Below are 17,529 nucleotides of genomic sequence, written 5' to 3' on the forward strand. Positions count from 1 at the left end.
CTTCCATATCATCATCACTATTATCACCAAATATTTCATCTATTTCGTCTTCTATTTGGCTATTTAATTGTGGTAGTCCGGTATTTCTTCTTTCGGCATTGACCCAATCTCGAAACAACACCGATATTTCCAAACTATCCTTTGCTAATGAATATCGATGATCTCCAATCATAAATCTCGCCGCACTAAAGGCTTGCTCTGAAGCGACCGATGATGCTTGAATCGCTAGCACATCTCGAACAATCCTAGCAAGGGTCGGAAATTGATTTTCACGATTCTTCCACCATACTAATATTGGAGCTTGAAGTTGTCCTTCTTCATGCCTAATCTTTTCCCGTGCCTGATTGAAATATAAATCAAAATCATTATTAGTAGATGATTCAAGCTCAAGATAATCATCCATCCAATCATCCGTATCATCGCTTCTAGGTTTACAAGATGGAGGTTCAACTATTGGAATATTTTTTTCCATAGATTTATATGTATTATATAACTCTCTAGCTTTTATATATATGCTACTTTTACAATCTTCAACACTAGGAGTTTCATCATCTTTAATTTCTAAATTTGCATAAATCTTTTCAACCATTCTTTCAACACCTTTTAATTTGTAATTTGGGTTGAAAGTAGTAGTAGTCAAATAGATTTGAGGAATAGGGAAAAAATATTTTTTGAATTTTTCAATCATAAAAGCAAGGGAATTTTCAAATCGATCTTTTCCTTTATATTTTGCAAATTCAGATGAAATAGCACAAATATTTACTAAAACAGAAGAAATAGTTGGATAATATTGACCAGAAGCAGCATTTGTTGCTTTATAAAAAACACTTAAAAATTCAATAAGTTCTTTTGTATTTTCCCAATCTTCATAGCCAATTCTCAAATTCGGGTCCGCATTATGAGCATTAAAAACTAATTGTACCGGCTCTTGATAAATATAAGCAACTTGAAGCATTTCAAATAAAGAATTCCATCTAGTGCATACTTCTTTTGGAACTTTTCTATATTCAAGTCCACATTCTTTACAACGATTTTTAAATTCTATAATTCTAGCTTTTATTTTAGCTTTAAAAATCCAATTACAAGCAAGTCTAATTTTTTCACAAGAAATTCCAAATTGAGAAACACCATCCTTTACTATCAAATTATACACATGTGCGGCACACTTAATATGAAAAGAATCATTATCAATTGGACAAAGTCTACATTTTAAATAATCAATTGCTTTCAAATTATTAGAAGCATTATCTAAAGTGACACTCATTATTTTATCACATATTCCATAAAATTGTAAAACAAGGCCTATTTTTGTTGCTATATAAGCACCGGTTTTAGTTTCTTCAACATATTTATATCCTAATATTCGTTTTTGCATGTTCCATTCATGGTCAATCCAATGGACAGTAATTGTAAAATAATCATTACCATTAGGACTACGTCCCATATCAGAAGTAATAGATAATCTACCATCATAATAAGCAAATAAACAACGAAGAAAATGACAATATTCTTTTTGATATTTAAAAAGATCACTTTTAATTGTACTTCTTGGAATACCTTCATAATCTGGGTTATACAATTCCCGAATATACTGAATAAAACCAGGATGTGAAGGAAATGAAAAAGGCAAACCACAAACAGCAACCATTTTAGCTAATTCTCTACGATCTTTTTCTTTACTATATGTGCGGTGTGTGCTTCGGCTAGCCGGGTTAGTCATATTTAATTCACTTTGAACCATATTAGAACCTCCAGCTCCCATAGAATTTTCAGGTTGAGGTATTCCATTTCTATTAGCCCTTTCTATATCATCTAGGCGAGCAAATTCTTTATTACACTTTCTCAAATGTGTTCTTAGTCGTCCCGTTCCCCCTTGTGTACCCGTAGTTACATGTTTCATGATCAATTTACATTTCGTGCAAGTAACAGTAGTTTTTTCCTCATTTTGTACCAAAAATTTCCATACTAAAGATCTTTTAACACGTACAGCGTTCTTTGAAAAAGTAGGTAAAGAGGGGACTTCATCTTGTTCCGGTAATTCGGTAGCCGGACTAGTAGGGGTAGGGGTCTCATCATCTTCCTCATTTATTTCTACTTCCTCATCTAATTCTTCCTCAAAATTAGTAAAACATCTATTTAAAGTTTCATGATCTACTTCATTTTCGGAATTAAATTCAATAGGTCGTGAGTCTCGTGTAAAAGAAGTTTCATCAACATGAGTATAATCATTAGTATTAATTCTAAATCTAGGAGGTGGCAAATTTTTAGAATTAGAACTACTTCCTCCTCCTCTATTATTTTTTCTTTTCGACATTGGTCTTTTACCATTATATTTTTCCAAATTCATGTTCAAGTTTAAAATAATTAATATTATGAAAAACAAGCAAAGATAATATAACAAAAAAATAAAATAACTTAATTAATAAACAAATAAAAATTAAAGTTGGAACGAATGTACCGAACGTCTACATAAAAGTAGACGTATAACCAAAGACCGGAATTGAGAGAATGCCAATTGAAGCTTCCGATTTACTTCAAATAAATCTTTGAAATTCGAACTCCAAGTCAATATCACAAAATAATAATTATGAATTTATGAGAGATTGAAAATTAAGAGATTTTATAAGATAGTTTGTGAATTTGTGATTTAAATGAAAAAATATGAGTATATTTATAGTGTTAAGGGGTAGAGAGGGGTGGGGGGCTGTTTGGAGCCGTTTTGGGCCCCAGCCCAACGGCTAAACGGGCCCAACGGCTCTATAACATTCAACATTTTAAAAATAAAAAATAAAAAATAAAAAATTAAATTGACCGTTGAATCGGTCCCAACGGCTCTATAACGTCAACATTTAAAAATAAAATAAAATTAAATTAAATTGACCATTGAACCGGACCGGAACCGGATCAAAATCCGGGTTCCGTTTCGGTACCGGTTCCGGTACCTATAAAACCGGTTCCTTACCGGTTCAACCGGTATCGGACTTACCAGTACGGGAATCGGACCAGACCGAACAAAAACCGGTCTGTTTGCCAGCCTTAGTCTGAGCGGAGAAGAGTAGCTGAACAACAAAGCATGAGTGCGACCGTTCAACAAATCAAAGAACAAGTGTTGAACCTCGCTCGTCGACCTACTACATCTTCGGCTCCCGAGGACACCGACGACGACAGTGATGAGGAGGAGGAGGATTTTGTAGATTGCACTCCCTAGTTTAGGTCTCTTTAATGAACTTTTATTTTGAAACGAATTTTGAAAGACTTTATAAGTCTTTAAATTGTGATTTAGATATTTTTGAATGCTAATTTAAGTTTGTTGTTTTATGTTTTGTGTAGCTTGTTTATAATGTTGTGTGCTTCATTGGGGCTGGATTGAATTGAATTGCTTTTGCAGGTGGGCAGCAGAAACTGGAAACTACCAGTTTCTGTTGTAAAATTTTTTGCAGAAAAAGCGATGGACAGGGTGGTTTTATCTGTCGCTTTTATGAGAATTTCAAAAAATTAATTTCCAGAAAAGCGACGGACAGTGTCCTTTAGTCCATCACTTTTCTGGGATTTTCAAAATATAAATTTTCAGAAAAGCGACGGACTGCGTCGCTTTTTGTAAATAAAAAAATTAAAAAAAGCGACGGAGTCCGTCGCTTTTTAGCGACACTATCCGTCGCTTTTTGAAAAGCATCGAGCCAAAAAGCGACAAACATGATTGCGTCGCTTTTCCGTTGATTTTGACCAAAAAAGCGATGCAATTTGTCGCTTTTGGCCGTTGTTTTTCGGCAATTTTTTAGTTGTGTTATCCCACGATAAAATAGCCAAAATGGTAAAAATATCCCCTCAAACCTTTTCTTTTTACATCCTTTTTCACATCATTTATACTTATGGATGATATTTTTATAAATAAACAACTTATTCTTAGAAAATTATGCAATGTATATTATTTTTAGTACAATAAATTAAACATTCACAAATATATAATATCAAGATAACAAATCCAAACATAACTAATCATAACATAATCAATGCCAACATATCTATCTAATCCATCATAACTTGTCTTCAAACAAATGATCCCTAAGAGTTGAAGAATGTGATGGCCAATGAACAAAGTAAACCTAATGGAAAAAAACGAGGGCTACCGCATTGGTTATTGAATACTCCCTCTATTTCTAATTAGTTGTCCACTTTTCCTTTTATAGTTGTCCCTAATTACTTGTCCCTAATTACTTGTCCATTTTGACAAATCAAGAAAGGACAATTTTTTTTACTTATTATGTCCTTAATTAAATGACTAATTACTTTGAAACATACAGAATTTTTCATCCACTTCATAATTAATAGGGGTAAAATGATAAACTCACTATGTCATTAATTGATTTCTTAATAGGTGTGTCAATTCAAAATTGGACAAGTAATTAGGGACAGAGAGAGTATTAACTATTCTTTTGATTTTATTTTTTCTCATGTTTCAAGTATTACAACAATTATATTGAAGCAGCGAAATATTATATTTTAATATTAAATTTTCAACTTCTAAAATCTAAGCTTATCTAAATTTTCATCCAAATTTGTTATTTTGAATATTTTTATTTTATAGGTGTATTATTTTATTTATTATTATTTGTTAAAATTTATTAATCTGACGAAAAGCTTAAAAAAATAAACTTCAAAATAAATTATATAAAATTTTCTAATATTAATTTTAACTTTAGGTCACCAAACTTTTTTGAACCCCCATATTGATCCCGTCTCTTTCTCTGTCGATCTCTTTTGCTATTTTTTAAGTATACCCATATTTTATGAGCATGATTAGTAATGGTCAACTTTGAGCTTTGATTGTTGTGGGGCAAAGCCACTGTCCACTAGGTAGTAGGTACTATCCACTTGCACTAATAAAGCATCTTTTGGTAAAAGCATGCCGACATACAAAAAAATATATTCAAGTTTAACGTCCATTCTGTCTCTCAATTGTCAAATTCAATCTTTCATTTTCAACTTTTGTAATGTCTTTCTACTCCATTTATCAACAGTAAATTATTCTAAACAACCCCTTTTTATGTTCTTTTTGTACATTTACCTTTCTTGATTTTGTTTTTGTTTTTCGAATTGGCGGGTGTATATGTTTTTTCAAGATTTGGGATTTCTGAGTTTTTCAATCATGTGTTAATTTCTGGGGGATTTCTAATTTGTATTGAGATATACATATCTGCTACAGTAGAATTGAATTGGTCAAATATTCTCTATCAAATGTATAAGTCTATCCTATCTGTGGTGTAACAAATAGATTTTTGTTTGCTGGAGATAAGTGTTGAAATGGAGCAGTTAAAGAGAGGAATATCAAGGCAATTCTCAACAGAGCTGTTTAGGAAGAGTGGAAAATTCAGTTTCAAGAGGCAGAGTTCATTGGATCCAAGGAGGAACAATTTGAGGTTCAGTTTTGGGAGGCAGTCATCGCTTGACCCGCTTCAAAGGAGCCCTTCGATTGAAAATGCTGGGAGAACTGTGCCAGAGAATCTTGATTCGACGATGCAGCTGTTATTCATGGCGTGTAAAGGGGATGTGAAGGGAGTTCAGGACTTGTTGGATGAAGGTATTGATGTGAATAACATCGATTTGGATGGAAGGACTGCTCTTCATATTGCTGCCTGTGAAGGCCATGTGGAAGTTGCCAAGCTATTGTTAAGTAGGAAGGCTAATATGAATTCCCGTGATCGGTGGGGTAGCACGGTATAAATCTTATTATTTTGATTCCTTTGGTAATTATTTTGAAAGCAGCATCTTTTTCCTTTTGTTCTTTGGTAACATGTTGTAGGATGTGTGTAATGAAACTGTTGTTTTGAATTTCAAACTGTAGTTTCTTGAATAGCGCAGGCAAGGCAGGTATGGAGTGGTTGACTGAGTTGTTTGATGTAGTTTTTAAGAAGGTGAAATTGCCTGAACAATAAGGAGGACTACAATACTTGCGTTGTACAAGAATAAGGACGGCATCTAAAAATGCAACAATTATAGGGGTATCAAGGTGTTGAGACACTAAGTTTGGGAGAGGGTGGTGGAAATGTGGGTGAGGACAAGTTCAAATTTTTGCCATGTCACTCAACTACAGAAGCCATTCACCTCAGAAGAAGAGTGGTGGAGTAGTATAGGGAGATGAAAAACATATGACAAAGTCTCGAGGGAGGTCTTATAGAGATGCTAGGAGGATACAACTTTACTTGTGACTTACACTAGCATGATCAAGGACATGTATGATGGAGCCAAGATCAGGGCAAGGCTGGTGGGAGGAGACTTGCAACACTTACTAGTTATGATGGGGTTGCATCAGGGATTAATTCTTAGCTCGTTTTTATTTTCCTTGGTGTTAAATGAATTGACACGGCAAATCCAAGGTGAGGTGTCATGGTGTATGTTTTTGCAGATGACATAGTTCTGATTGACGAGACTCGTAAAGGAGTTAGCAGTAAGCTGGACGTGTGGATACAGACCTTGGGAGTCTAAAGGATTTAGGCTGAGCAGAACCAAAACAAAATATTTGGAGTGCAAGTTTAGTGACGTAGCACATGAGGCTAGTGCGAAAGTAAGGTTTGATACAAATGCAGTCCCAAAGAGAGTTTCAAGTATCTTGTGTCTATTAACCAAGGAGATGGAGAGATTGACGATGATGCCACACACCGTATTGGTGTTGGGTGGGTGAAATGGAGGATTGCATCAGGAGTCTTGTGTTATAAGAAGATGCCACCAAAACTTAAAGAAAAACTCTACAGTGTAGTGGTTGGACCTACTATATCGTATGAGGCGGATTGTTGGCCAGTGAAAAAATCTCACTTTCAGAAAATGAATGAGGATGCTACGATGGAAATATGGTCAGACTAGGAGTGATAGGATTAGAAATGGAGATATACAGGACAAGTGGGAGTGATCTCGGTGGAGGACAAGATTTGGAAAGCAAGATTGAGATGATTTGGGCATATGAAGAAGAGATGCACGGATGCTCCAGTACGTAGTTGTGAGGGGTTGACTATGGATGGTTTCAGCAGAGCTTGACGTAGGCCAAAGAAGTATTGGAAAGAGGTGATTAGACATGATATGACGCAGTTTCAGCTTATCAGGGACATGCCGTTAAATAGGAGGTTGTGGAGGAGATGGATTAGGGTGGAAAGTTAGTAGGTAGTAGAGCATTGTCTCGCTTATCTTTCCTTGCCAATTGTCATAGTATTACTCAGGGAGTTTCTTGTCCTTTGATGTCTGTTACTGCCTGTTGTTTTTGCATTTCAATTATCGTATTATTTTGTTGTAGTTACCTTTCTTTTTTCAGCATGCCTTTGACATGCTCTCTATAATAATTTTTCATGACTTCTTTACTCTTGTTAATTCTTTTTTCTTGAGCCGAGGGTCTATCGAAAATAATATTTCTACCTCCTAAGGTAGGGGTAAGATGTGCATACACTTTACTCTTCCTAGACCCCACTTGTGGGATTACACTGGGTATGTTGTTGTTGTAAGATCTCTACCTCCCAAAGTAGGGGTATAATATTTCTACCTCCTAAGGTAGGGGTAAGATGTGCATACACTTTACTCTTCCTAGACCCCACTTGTGGGATTACACTGGGTATGTTGTTGTTGTAAGATCTCTACCTCCCAAAGTAGGGGTATAATATTTCTACCTCCTAAGGTAGGGGTAAGATGTGCATACACTTTACTCTTCCTAGACCCCACTTGTGGGATTACACTGGGTATGTTGTTGTTGTAAGATCTCTACCTCCCAAAGTAGGGGTATAATATTTCTACCTCCTAAGGTAGGGGTAAGATGTGCATACACTTTACTCTTCCTAGACCCCACTTGTGGGATTACACTGGGTATGTTGTTGTTGTAAGATCTCTACCTCCCAAAGTAGGGGTATAATATTTCTACCTCCTAAGGTAGGGGTAAGATGTGCATACACTTTACTCTTCCTAGACCCCACTTGTGGGATTACACTGGGTATGTTGTTGTTGTAAGATCTCTACCTCCCAAAGTAGGGGTATAAAAATAACATTTGATGATAGCTCAAGCATGAAACTCAAAAAATCGGAATACTTTATGTGTGTATTTGACCCTCAACTCTAGTAGAAAACTATAAGCAGATAGGTTGGCCTCCCAAGTTAAAACTCCTGAGAACTTTGTTGCATGAACTTGTTACTTATGAATAGGGTTAGAGAAAGAACAGATCACAAATATAAAACGAGAAAGAACTCTATAAATGGGAATAAGTCAATCTTGTAACTTAGCGAGAAAGAACTCGGTAAAAATGAGGAAGCATTGTTTTGCTTTCTTCTTCCTCCTTTCTTCCATCATATCCAAATACTTTACAGTTGGATGCTCTTCTTTGAGAAAATATTTACATCCTGCTTGTTATTCTTATGATGAACAAGATTTTGTACGCGCATTTCCTTCTCATGTACAATCAGATTTAGATCCTTGAATGTGCAAAATGCTATCATAAACTACGGACAAGAAACCAACCACAAAAGTAATTAATGAGTCTGGCTTTAGTAGTAATGAATATCTAAATGTAAATCTTGATGTTGTATGCTCTCCGAACTCATTAGCTTAAGTAACTATGGTGCTTCCTTTTCTTTTTCTCTCCCTAAATGCACTATTTTCTTTGTCTATTCCTTCTATATTCACAGAAATGGCCAATAAAGAAAAGAAAAAGAAATTGCTGTTGTTTTAGTTAATTTTTGAATTAATGTAATTTCATCAAAAAAATTTAATTGAAATATAATGATAATTAGAGATTAAGGCCCTAAACTGTATTTCAGCAGAAAATGTTTAAAGCTTTTTCCCTTATCTTCAAACTTTGACTGCTATAAGAGGCTGTGACAGGCGGCAGCTGATGCCAAACACTATGGTAATGCTGAAATTTACGAAATGTTGAAGGCCCGTGGAGCCAAAGTCCCGGTAAGTAGGTAGAAAGTCCTAATTAGCCTGAGGTTCCTTATGTTCTGACACTCATAGATGTATATGTTATGTTGGTAGAAAGTCAGAAAGACGCCAATGGCTGTAGCAAATCTACGAGAAGTTCCAGAATATGAACTTAACCCTCTGGAGCTTCAAATCCGCAAAAGTGATGGAATCTCAAAGGCAAGTGTTCTATGTTTTGTTACTCAGCACTGTGATGTTTCAATTATGATTGAGTGATGAAAGCACAATCGGCCTTAAATTGAAATACTTACCTTCCGCTTTAACCATTGTATTTCTTTCTTAGCTTCCTGAATGAAGCCTGAGACACCAGGCCCACTTTCATTTCATGTGATGCTTTTGGGTGCCTAAACTTTTTGAATTTATCCCAAGAATTTGTCTATAATTTTCCTTTTTAACTTTTGACAGGGTTCATATCAAGTTGCCAAATGGAATGGAACGAAAGTTTCGGTAAAAATACTTGACAAGGATAGCTATAAAGATCCTGAAAGCATGTATGTTTTAGCTGCTCTGCGACTCTCATTTCACATGTGATGCTTATTGGCTTTTGTAGATACTCTGTATTTTTTCTTGTGTCCTGTATCATGAGGGGCCTCGTATCAAAATGTTTATTGGATTATGCAATCTACAAGGCAAAGCCCCTTCTGGCAATTTAATATGGACTTGTTATTTGGATCCTCTAACCTGGTTAAAGTCTGTTTGAATGTGGCCTTCCTTGGTTTACTTAAGCAGATGATTAATAATTTTTTCCTCTTAACAAGTGTTGTGCGAAATATATGGGTCCATAAATTAGACTTTGGATTTAATATCTAACTTTGCGTTGTTTCCACGATTGCATGCAGAAACGCTTTCAAACATGAATTAACTTTGCTAGAAAAAGTGCGGCATCCAAATATAGTTCAGTTTGTTGGAGCAGTTACACAAAATATACCGATGATGATAGTCTCAGAGTATCATCCAAGGGTAGGCTCTGTCAATCTTTCCACACTGCCTGTCACACAGCAATGTAGCTTGTTCACCTTTTTATCAATTCAACTTATGTTAATATTCCTTATTATAATGGACACTCAACATTGGTTAAAAATTTAGCTAGCGTTGGCAATAGATTCAACTTCTTTGTTGTAGAGATCTTGATGCTTATGGATTTTGTATGTCGTTGGTCTCAATTCTTACCTTAGCCTTGCAATTATGAAATTTGGCATTAAATGCTTTGCAATTTTTCAGGGTGATCTAGGTAGCTATCTTCAGAAAAAGGGACGTATATCTCCTTCTAAGGCGCTTAAATATGCTCTTGATGTTGCTAGGCAAGTCGTTCTTTGTCATAAAAGTGAAATGATCTCTCATGCTTGAATCTGTCCTTCGCCAATTCCTCTACTCTTTGGTGACTTGTGATTGTTTCAGTTACTTCTTTTATCTAAACATATCTATGTTGTATCATGTTGGTTGATTTTCAGGGGTATGAACTACCTTCACGAATGCAAACCAGACCCAATTATACATTGTAATCTAAATCCAAAGTAAGACAACTATATGCTTTAGTTCTCTAATGATGTTAACTGATCATTTTGACTGTACTCATTGGGATTTCCTAGTGTTTTTAATATTCGGAATTTGGTAAGGTGCCAGAAATATTTTGCTTGACAATGGAGATCACCTGAAAGTTGCCGGATTTGGTCTGATTAAATTGTCAAAAATTTCACCTGACAAAGCAAAGTTGGTGCAGCCGGAGGGTTTTGATCGTTCAAGTAAGTTTTTCAAACTTTGAGTAATAAACACTAAATCATAATATTTCCTACTCTGAAAGAAATCAATTCTCATGTGGTACTAATTTTTGATAGATCAGAAGCTTCTGGTATGTTACCAGTTTCAAAAACAAAAAAAAAACTTCTGGTGATGAGTTTGCCAATTGCATGAAAGGATTCACCTTTATGTGTTTATGTTTATTACGTTACTCATTTTCTTTTCACTTGTAGGTCCCTATGTGGCACCTGAGATTTATAAAGATGAAATATTTGACCGGAATGCGGACATATATTCATTTGGCATTTTACTCTATGAGGTATGATTTCTTTTTGTCAGATACTTCATTTAATGCTGTAGCTTAATTCAAAAATAGTGTAGACTTCTTGATTTCCCATTTCGGTGCAATACTTTTCTAGAAACTGGTAAATTTGTATTCCTCAGCATTGAGGACATGCTGGACACCATCAAAAAGTGTTAAAAAACAAATAGAAAAAAAAATACTTACCGAGATCTTAATAAATCTACAGAATGATCTATATCCTCTAAATCTACTTCTTTACACCAAAATAGAAAGATACTATACAATTCCATTTAACTTTCTGAATGGAATTGGATATATCTTCAAAACACCTCCCATTTCTCTCTCTCCAAACTGTCCAACTCCACCAGATGCATTGTCGTATGATCCTCCACCACTTCATTTAACTTTTGCTACCTCCTCTTTTCATCCAACGGCTAAGCAAATCTGTAGTATGCTTAGGCATAGTCCACCTTGTCTTTGTTATGTTGAGAAATAGAGACCAAAGTTGTGCTGTAAAGGTGCAGTGTAAAAACAGATGACTATTTGTTTCATCTGTCTCATTGGTTGGAGCTGGACTCTTCCATAAGTTTCTCCATATTTTTGGTTGCCCTCTGTAGTATACCCTTCCTTCCATTCTATAAACCCTTTTAATAGAGAATTGCGCATCAATACTTTATGATACTTGGATGATCTTATCTTCTTAATATGCAATTCTGTCCTCCATTTATCCTGTTTATCGGCCTATCAGCATTCTAGAAGCGTGAATGATTTATGGCTCTTTTCTTTCTGCTCTATGCAATTTATTTTACTTTGTTGGGCTCAGATGCTGGAGGGAACACCACCTTTTAATACCAAGTCTCCTGAAGAGGCTACCAGATTGATGTGCTTAGAAGGCCAAAGACCAGCATTCAAATCGAAATCCAAATATCCTCCAGAGCTTAGAGAGTATGTTTGTTATCATTCCTTGCGGGTATAATCATGTTGTGCAGTTCATATGCGCTTATGTATTAGCTACATATTTTGTCAGTTTAGCATGATGTTCTATTCTTTACTGCCAGCCATTGAAGTGCATCATGAATTCTTTTTGAAATGCCTCAGAGATGATTTCCATTCTGCTTCTTTGGTTTTCTTTCTTAATAATACATGTATGCTTTCAATTTCTTCAGCTATAGGCTTTTTCTTGGCTTGGTGATTTAGTACAAACTCTAGCCATGTGAAACCCAACTTGCATGTTGTTAAGCTCATGTTATTTCCTACAATTTCTAGTACCCTTTTTTTTTTTTTTTTTGATAACCGAGAAATCTGTCTATGACCCGCCCTTTGGACCAATCACAGCCTTCTAAACTCGGTGGGATAATGGGCCCGCCCCTCTACCCCTTCTCCACTTAAATACCGGGCTTCGCTTTGCGTGGTGTGGGGCTTGAACCTGCGACCTAAGCCACAATCCTCCACCTTTTGCCACTTGAGCTAGGCCTTGGGGGCATTTCTAGTACCCTTTTTTTTTTTTTTGATAACCGAGAAATCTGTCTATGACCCGCCCTTTGGACCAATCACAGCCTTCTAAACTCGGTGGATAATGGGCCCGCCCCTCTACCCTTCTCCACTTAAATACCGGGCTTCGCTTTGCGTGGTGTGGGGCTTGAACCTGCGACCTAAGCCACAATCCTCCACCTTTTGCCACTTGAGCTAGGCCTTGGGGGCATTTCTAGTACCCTTTTTGTCAGATCCTTCTAGACCTTGAGCATTTAATGCTCGTCTTTTGATGTCCATCTCTAAAGGCAGCCTGGTGCATAAAGCATCTCGTGTTAGCAGGGTCTGGGGAAGGGCGGCCGCACCCGCACCCCAAGGGTGTGACGTAGACAAGCTACCTAAATGCAAGCATTAGTGGCTGCTTCCACGGCTCGAATCCATGATCTACAGGCCACACAGAGACTTTGTTGTGTGCATGACCTCATTTATGCTCAACTTAAGAGTTCTGTAATAAGCTTTTGATAATTGATATTCGGTAATTGGAGTATACTCCAGATGAGTGTACCACCTCCAGGCCCCTCAGGCAGGACTAGATGGCTCTCCTAGTGCACCATTACCTTATTAGGTTTGCATTCAATATCAATACTTGTGTTCCCTCTTGACTTCTGCTCAATGTATTGTATTTCTAGGTTGATTGAAGAATGTTGGGATCCAGAAGCTTTTGTACGGCCAACATTTTCTGAGGTCATTGTGCGGATGAATAAAATATTTGCTAACTCCTCGAAACAAGGATGGTTGAAAGATACTTTTAAACTTCCTTGGTAATGATTCTACTGCACTATTCATCGTCTATTTTAGAAATTCAACATTTGTTTATTTATTATGAATAAGAGCCTTGAACTAAGGGGAAAAATTGTCTTCTCCTTAGCACAATATCAACTACGTTTGATGGGCCAGTAAACATATTTTACAAGATTGGTTTGCCATTGCTGGGATCATTTGCAAGATGAATTTATAAGTTTATCAAGTTGGTCTATGTCTGCTAATGCAACAGATCTTTGGTGCAGGTTGTAAGTGTGCATGAAAGTGTCAAGAACATGGACAATAATTGGAGTCAACGGAGTTTATCAGCGGAAGATTCTTGTGGAGCTTTCCATTTATGATAAACCTAATAGGCAAACTTGTATTTACAAGATTCCTTGAAAGCTTTATATTGTTGTTAACCAAATAAAAGGCAGATTTGCTGGGTGAATAAGATGGGATTACAATTAAATGTCGGCTTTATAGTAAGTTTGAACTCCACTATATGTCATGTGAAGTGTGTTTATTAGATCCATAGTATTTGAACTAAATGTATTTTGTTTTACAAGGGGGAAAACAAAAGGGTTATATAAGAAAGGACTGGATATCAATCTATATAGTGTTATTATACAATAATAAGACTTTAATTAACAATATATACACATACTTCTATTTAATTACAAATATAGTTTTTAAATTATATACATAGCAGATTAATTAATTTTCTAATTTAAGTTATTTTTTATTTTCTTCTCTTCTACTTTTTGGATTATGTGCCTTTTTTGTGGGGATGATAATTATGGTACACAATTTTGTCAATTTTTATCTCTCCTAGTACATTTTAAACTATACACGTTTCTTACCTTTTATTCTCTCATCTTTTATGTTAAATGTTTAAACTTTACCAGATTTTATTTTCTTCCTTTTTGATACAATCCATGTAAAGGTAAATTTTTTATGTTACCAACAAGTTGCCCATAGTTACTCCCTATGTGGTTTATAGTTTCTAGGTAATTTAATTTTTTCTCTTCCCTTCCTTCAAACTAATTCTTCACCTTTCATCTTCTTTCGTCCAAATCGCCTCTCGCATCAGAATCTGAACTCAAGTTCATACATTTCACCATTCCTTTCACCATTTTGTTCACCATTGTTAACCCCTTTCTTGAGTTCGATGGATAGACGCTGCGGAAAAGCCCTAGATTTAATAAATCTTGATATAAAGTTATTACATATTCTTTTAAGTCAATATAAGTATTGGTTGTAGCAATTTGTGAAAGTACAAAGTTTTGTTTCATTTAAGCATGATAATTTTATAACTGCATTTATATTGTTTATTAGTATGACCTATAAATATTATATTTTTAATTATTGGTACACATTCTGATTTGTGTTGTAAGTTAGTTTAAATCATTATTTTAGCACTTGGTGAAGGTACAAAAGTTTTGTTTGTATTTTGTTATTCAAAATGTCAGCCTTCAATCTTATATTGTTTTTTTATATAGCTTTGTTCTTAAGTACTTTACTGCCTTATTTTTTTTTGTTTTTTTGGTTAAACTCTTATCATGTTATCTATATTTATGTATTTTATTTAGTGTGTTGGCTCATAGAATAATAGTGCATTAAATTTTAGTATAAAGTTATTACATAATCTTTTAAGTCAAATAAATATTGGTTGTAGAAATTTGTGAAAGTACAAAATTTTGTTTCATTTAAACATGATAATTTTGTAGCTGCCTTTTATATTGTTTATTTGTATGATCTGTAAATATCATATTTTTAATTGTTGATACGCATTCTGATTTGTATTGTAAGTTAGTTTAAATAATTATTTTAGCACTTGCTGAAGGTACAAAAGTTTTGTTTGTATTTTGTTATTCAAAATGCCAGCCTTCAATCTTATATTGTTCTTTTACATAGCTCAGTTTTTAACATGTTTTTGTGGTAACAGTCAAACATAGTGTGTTGGATCTCAAAATTTCTTGCCTTGTTGATTGGACACCAGTTTGGTATTCAATGGATTACATAGCTCTATCCACACATGTTACATATAAGAGATATTTTGAAAAGAAATCATAATTGCATTTTTTTATCTAAACAAACTTGGACAACCATATCGTTATGAATCTTCATTGGTGGAGATGGACCACTAACGACATACTTGAGTTCTAAATGAAAAATGGTTGTGTCCACACTCAATTGGGAAGATTTAGTAATAATAAGTCTTCGTATTTGGTGTATGTATCATACATCACCCCTTTAATATTGTAATCCACGTAATTACATGTGTTAGAGTACAACTTATTAATCAATTTCCAAAATAAACAGAATGGTGTTCCTTCTGTAATTAAATTACACAGTTTGGTATACAAAATGTCTATATATAGATAAAATGATAATCATGTTGGTATACGAAATGGTTGACGACCTAAATTAGTTTTGTAGACCATCATTTTAACCAAAACATTTACCAAAAAACATATCAGCAATTTTGTTGTATTTAAACAGCCCAAAACACACTACATAATACACTTGATGTTCCCAAAAAATGATCACCAAAGTTGTTTTTTCAATATGACCTAATATATAACATTCACACTAAAAATAAACTATGAATTCTGGTGTTTATAAAAACAAAATACACAATACCAATTACACCAAATCATCTATACCATATACACTACCAATTACACCTAATAATATACCATCACAAATCAATAATAATTATAACCAATTTAATATTTATTCAATTTTGTTATCTAAAAACAAGACTATTGAAAGTTGGTGTTTATATAAGGTCTAAAAGATACCAATTACACTAGATCATTGATATACGTGAATTTACGATATTTTTGATACATTTCACTTAAGAGTTGTGTGTGTCTAGGACCATTTTGTACTAGAAATAATGTGTTTTGTATCATGTTTGCAAGAAATAGGCTTGGACGCGGTTGAGTGAGATGGCAGCTGAAATTCTGCAGAAGTGGCCACCCACGGATGTGACCTACGGACCGTAGGTCCTATGTTGGTCCATCGATGGGTAGGCGTAGATAGGAGCATCAGGGAAGTCTAACCAAGTGTGGAACTACGAAGCAAACCACGGACCGTAGGTCGACCCACGACCGTCAGCACATCCGTCGAAGGTGTTCAGAGAGTTGAAGTTCCAGTACTTGATGAAATTCCTAAGTATGGAGCCACAAAAGAGGAGCATGGACCGTAGGTCCACCTACGGCCCATCCTGTGCGTCCGTTGTTGGTGATCAGAGAATGATGGTTCCAGGCCTTGAAGAAAAAGTCTAAGTGTTGACCAACGGAGGGGACCTATGAACCGTAGGTCGACCCACGGTGCGTAGGTCAAGTCGTCGATCAAAGCCGCGTCCCAGAAGTTTATTTCCTTATTTTGGTTTCCTTTTTGTTTAGGACATGTTTTTCTATAAATAGGGTATGTAAACCTCGTTTTTAGGGGTGATACATTATTGCTTACTTTTAGTTCTTGGCATTTTTCTTTGGGAATTAACTTGCAAACTATAGCAATTTGATTTCCGGATTTCGGTTTATACGATTTTGACTTTGCAATTCAATTGGAGATTTCAGATTCTTCAACTCTAATTGTAAGTTCATGAATTCTTTTTACCAAAATATGAATTGTGTTCTTTCAAGCATGAGTAACTACATCCACAACTAGGGTTGTGGGAACCATGATCACTTAACAACGAATAAATAATAACTAAGGGCAAAAAACTTAAATATACAACTTAAAGTCTTTAATTACATCAATATAGCAATACTTTTTTTTTCAATTATATAACAATATTTTTTTTTCAAAACTAGAATTTTTATTTTTTTTTAAAAACGTTTACCAAGTCAGCCACAAATATCACGTATCCCTTAAATTTCTCCAATTATTTTACTTTCCTTGATTTACTCCAATTTGTTATATATTATCTAGGTTTCATACAAAAATAAAACTCCTCTTCTCTACTAAGATCGACGATCCAAAATGCATACCAATAATTTTTCAATTCTAATTCAACACAGCGGGCGATGGGACTCATCAGGTAATTGATAAAAAACAGTTCATATGGTGATTTTTTTCGTTGTTGTATTTGATTTTTTACAACATATCGATTTTAATCTTTTTTGTAGTTATTCTTTTGGTTTATTTTGTCGATTTTGGTGGAATGTAAATTCATATGATTTGTTTGATGTTCTGGAGCATCAATATGCTGGTTTAATTATAAATAAATATTAAAATTTATCAATTGTTTGTG

The 17,529-nt window shown here is 34.9% G+C and overlaps 1 protein-coding gene and 1 non-coding gene across 5 annotated transcripts; both read left to right on the plus strand.

Annotated features, from left to right (window-relative positions):
• The first annotated feature begins 3,498 nt into the window (after window positions 1–3,498).
• MIR8008A (microRNA MIR8008a) lies at window positions 3,499–3,553 on the plus strand. The gene has a single exon (NR_127170.1). It is a non-coding gene; the product is annotated as a microRNA MIR8008a (primary transcript).
• Window positions 3,554–4,968: 1,415 nt separating this feature from the next.
• Window positions 4,969–13,809, plus strand: LOC102580423 (serine/threonine-protein kinase STY17-like). Of its 4 annotated transcripts, XM_006353045.2 has the most exons (12): window positions 4,971–5,715; window positions 8,852–8,926; window positions 9,005–9,109; window positions 9,356–9,441; window positions 9,790–9,910; window positions 10,172–10,251; window positions 10,402–10,464; window positions 10,574–10,692; window positions 10,921–11,006; window positions 11,815–11,936; window positions 13,151–13,282; window positions 13,529–13,809. In XM_006353045.2, exons 1-12 carry the CDS (start codon window positions 5,302–5,304, stop codon window positions 13,533–13,535), a joined length of 1,410 nt encoding a protein of 469 aa, XP_006353107.1. In that variant the 5' UTR covers window positions 4,971–5,301; the 3' UTR covers window positions 13,536–13,809. The 4 variants fall into 4 exon arrangements, with proteins under 4 accessions (XP_015166695.1, XP_006353108.1, XP_006353109.1 ...); XM_006353046.2 differs by lacking the exon at window positions 13,529–13,809 and having other exon boundaries at window positions 4,970–5,715; window positions 13,151–13,286; XM_006353047.2 differs by lacking the exon at window positions 13,529–13,809 and having other exon boundaries at window positions 4,970–5,715; window positions 11,815–11,961; window positions 13,151–13,243.
• Window positions 13,810–17,529: the final 3,720 nt, after the last annotated feature.

The sequence above is a fragment of the Solanum tuberosum genome, unplaced genomic scaffold, assembly GCF_000226075.1.
Source record: "Solanum tuberosum cultivar DM 1-3 516 R44 unplaced genomic scaffold, SolTub_3.0 scf00151, whole genome shotgun sequence".
NCBI lineage: Eukaryota > Viridiplantae > Streptophyta > Magnoliopsida > Solanales > Solanaceae > Solanum > Solanum tuberosum.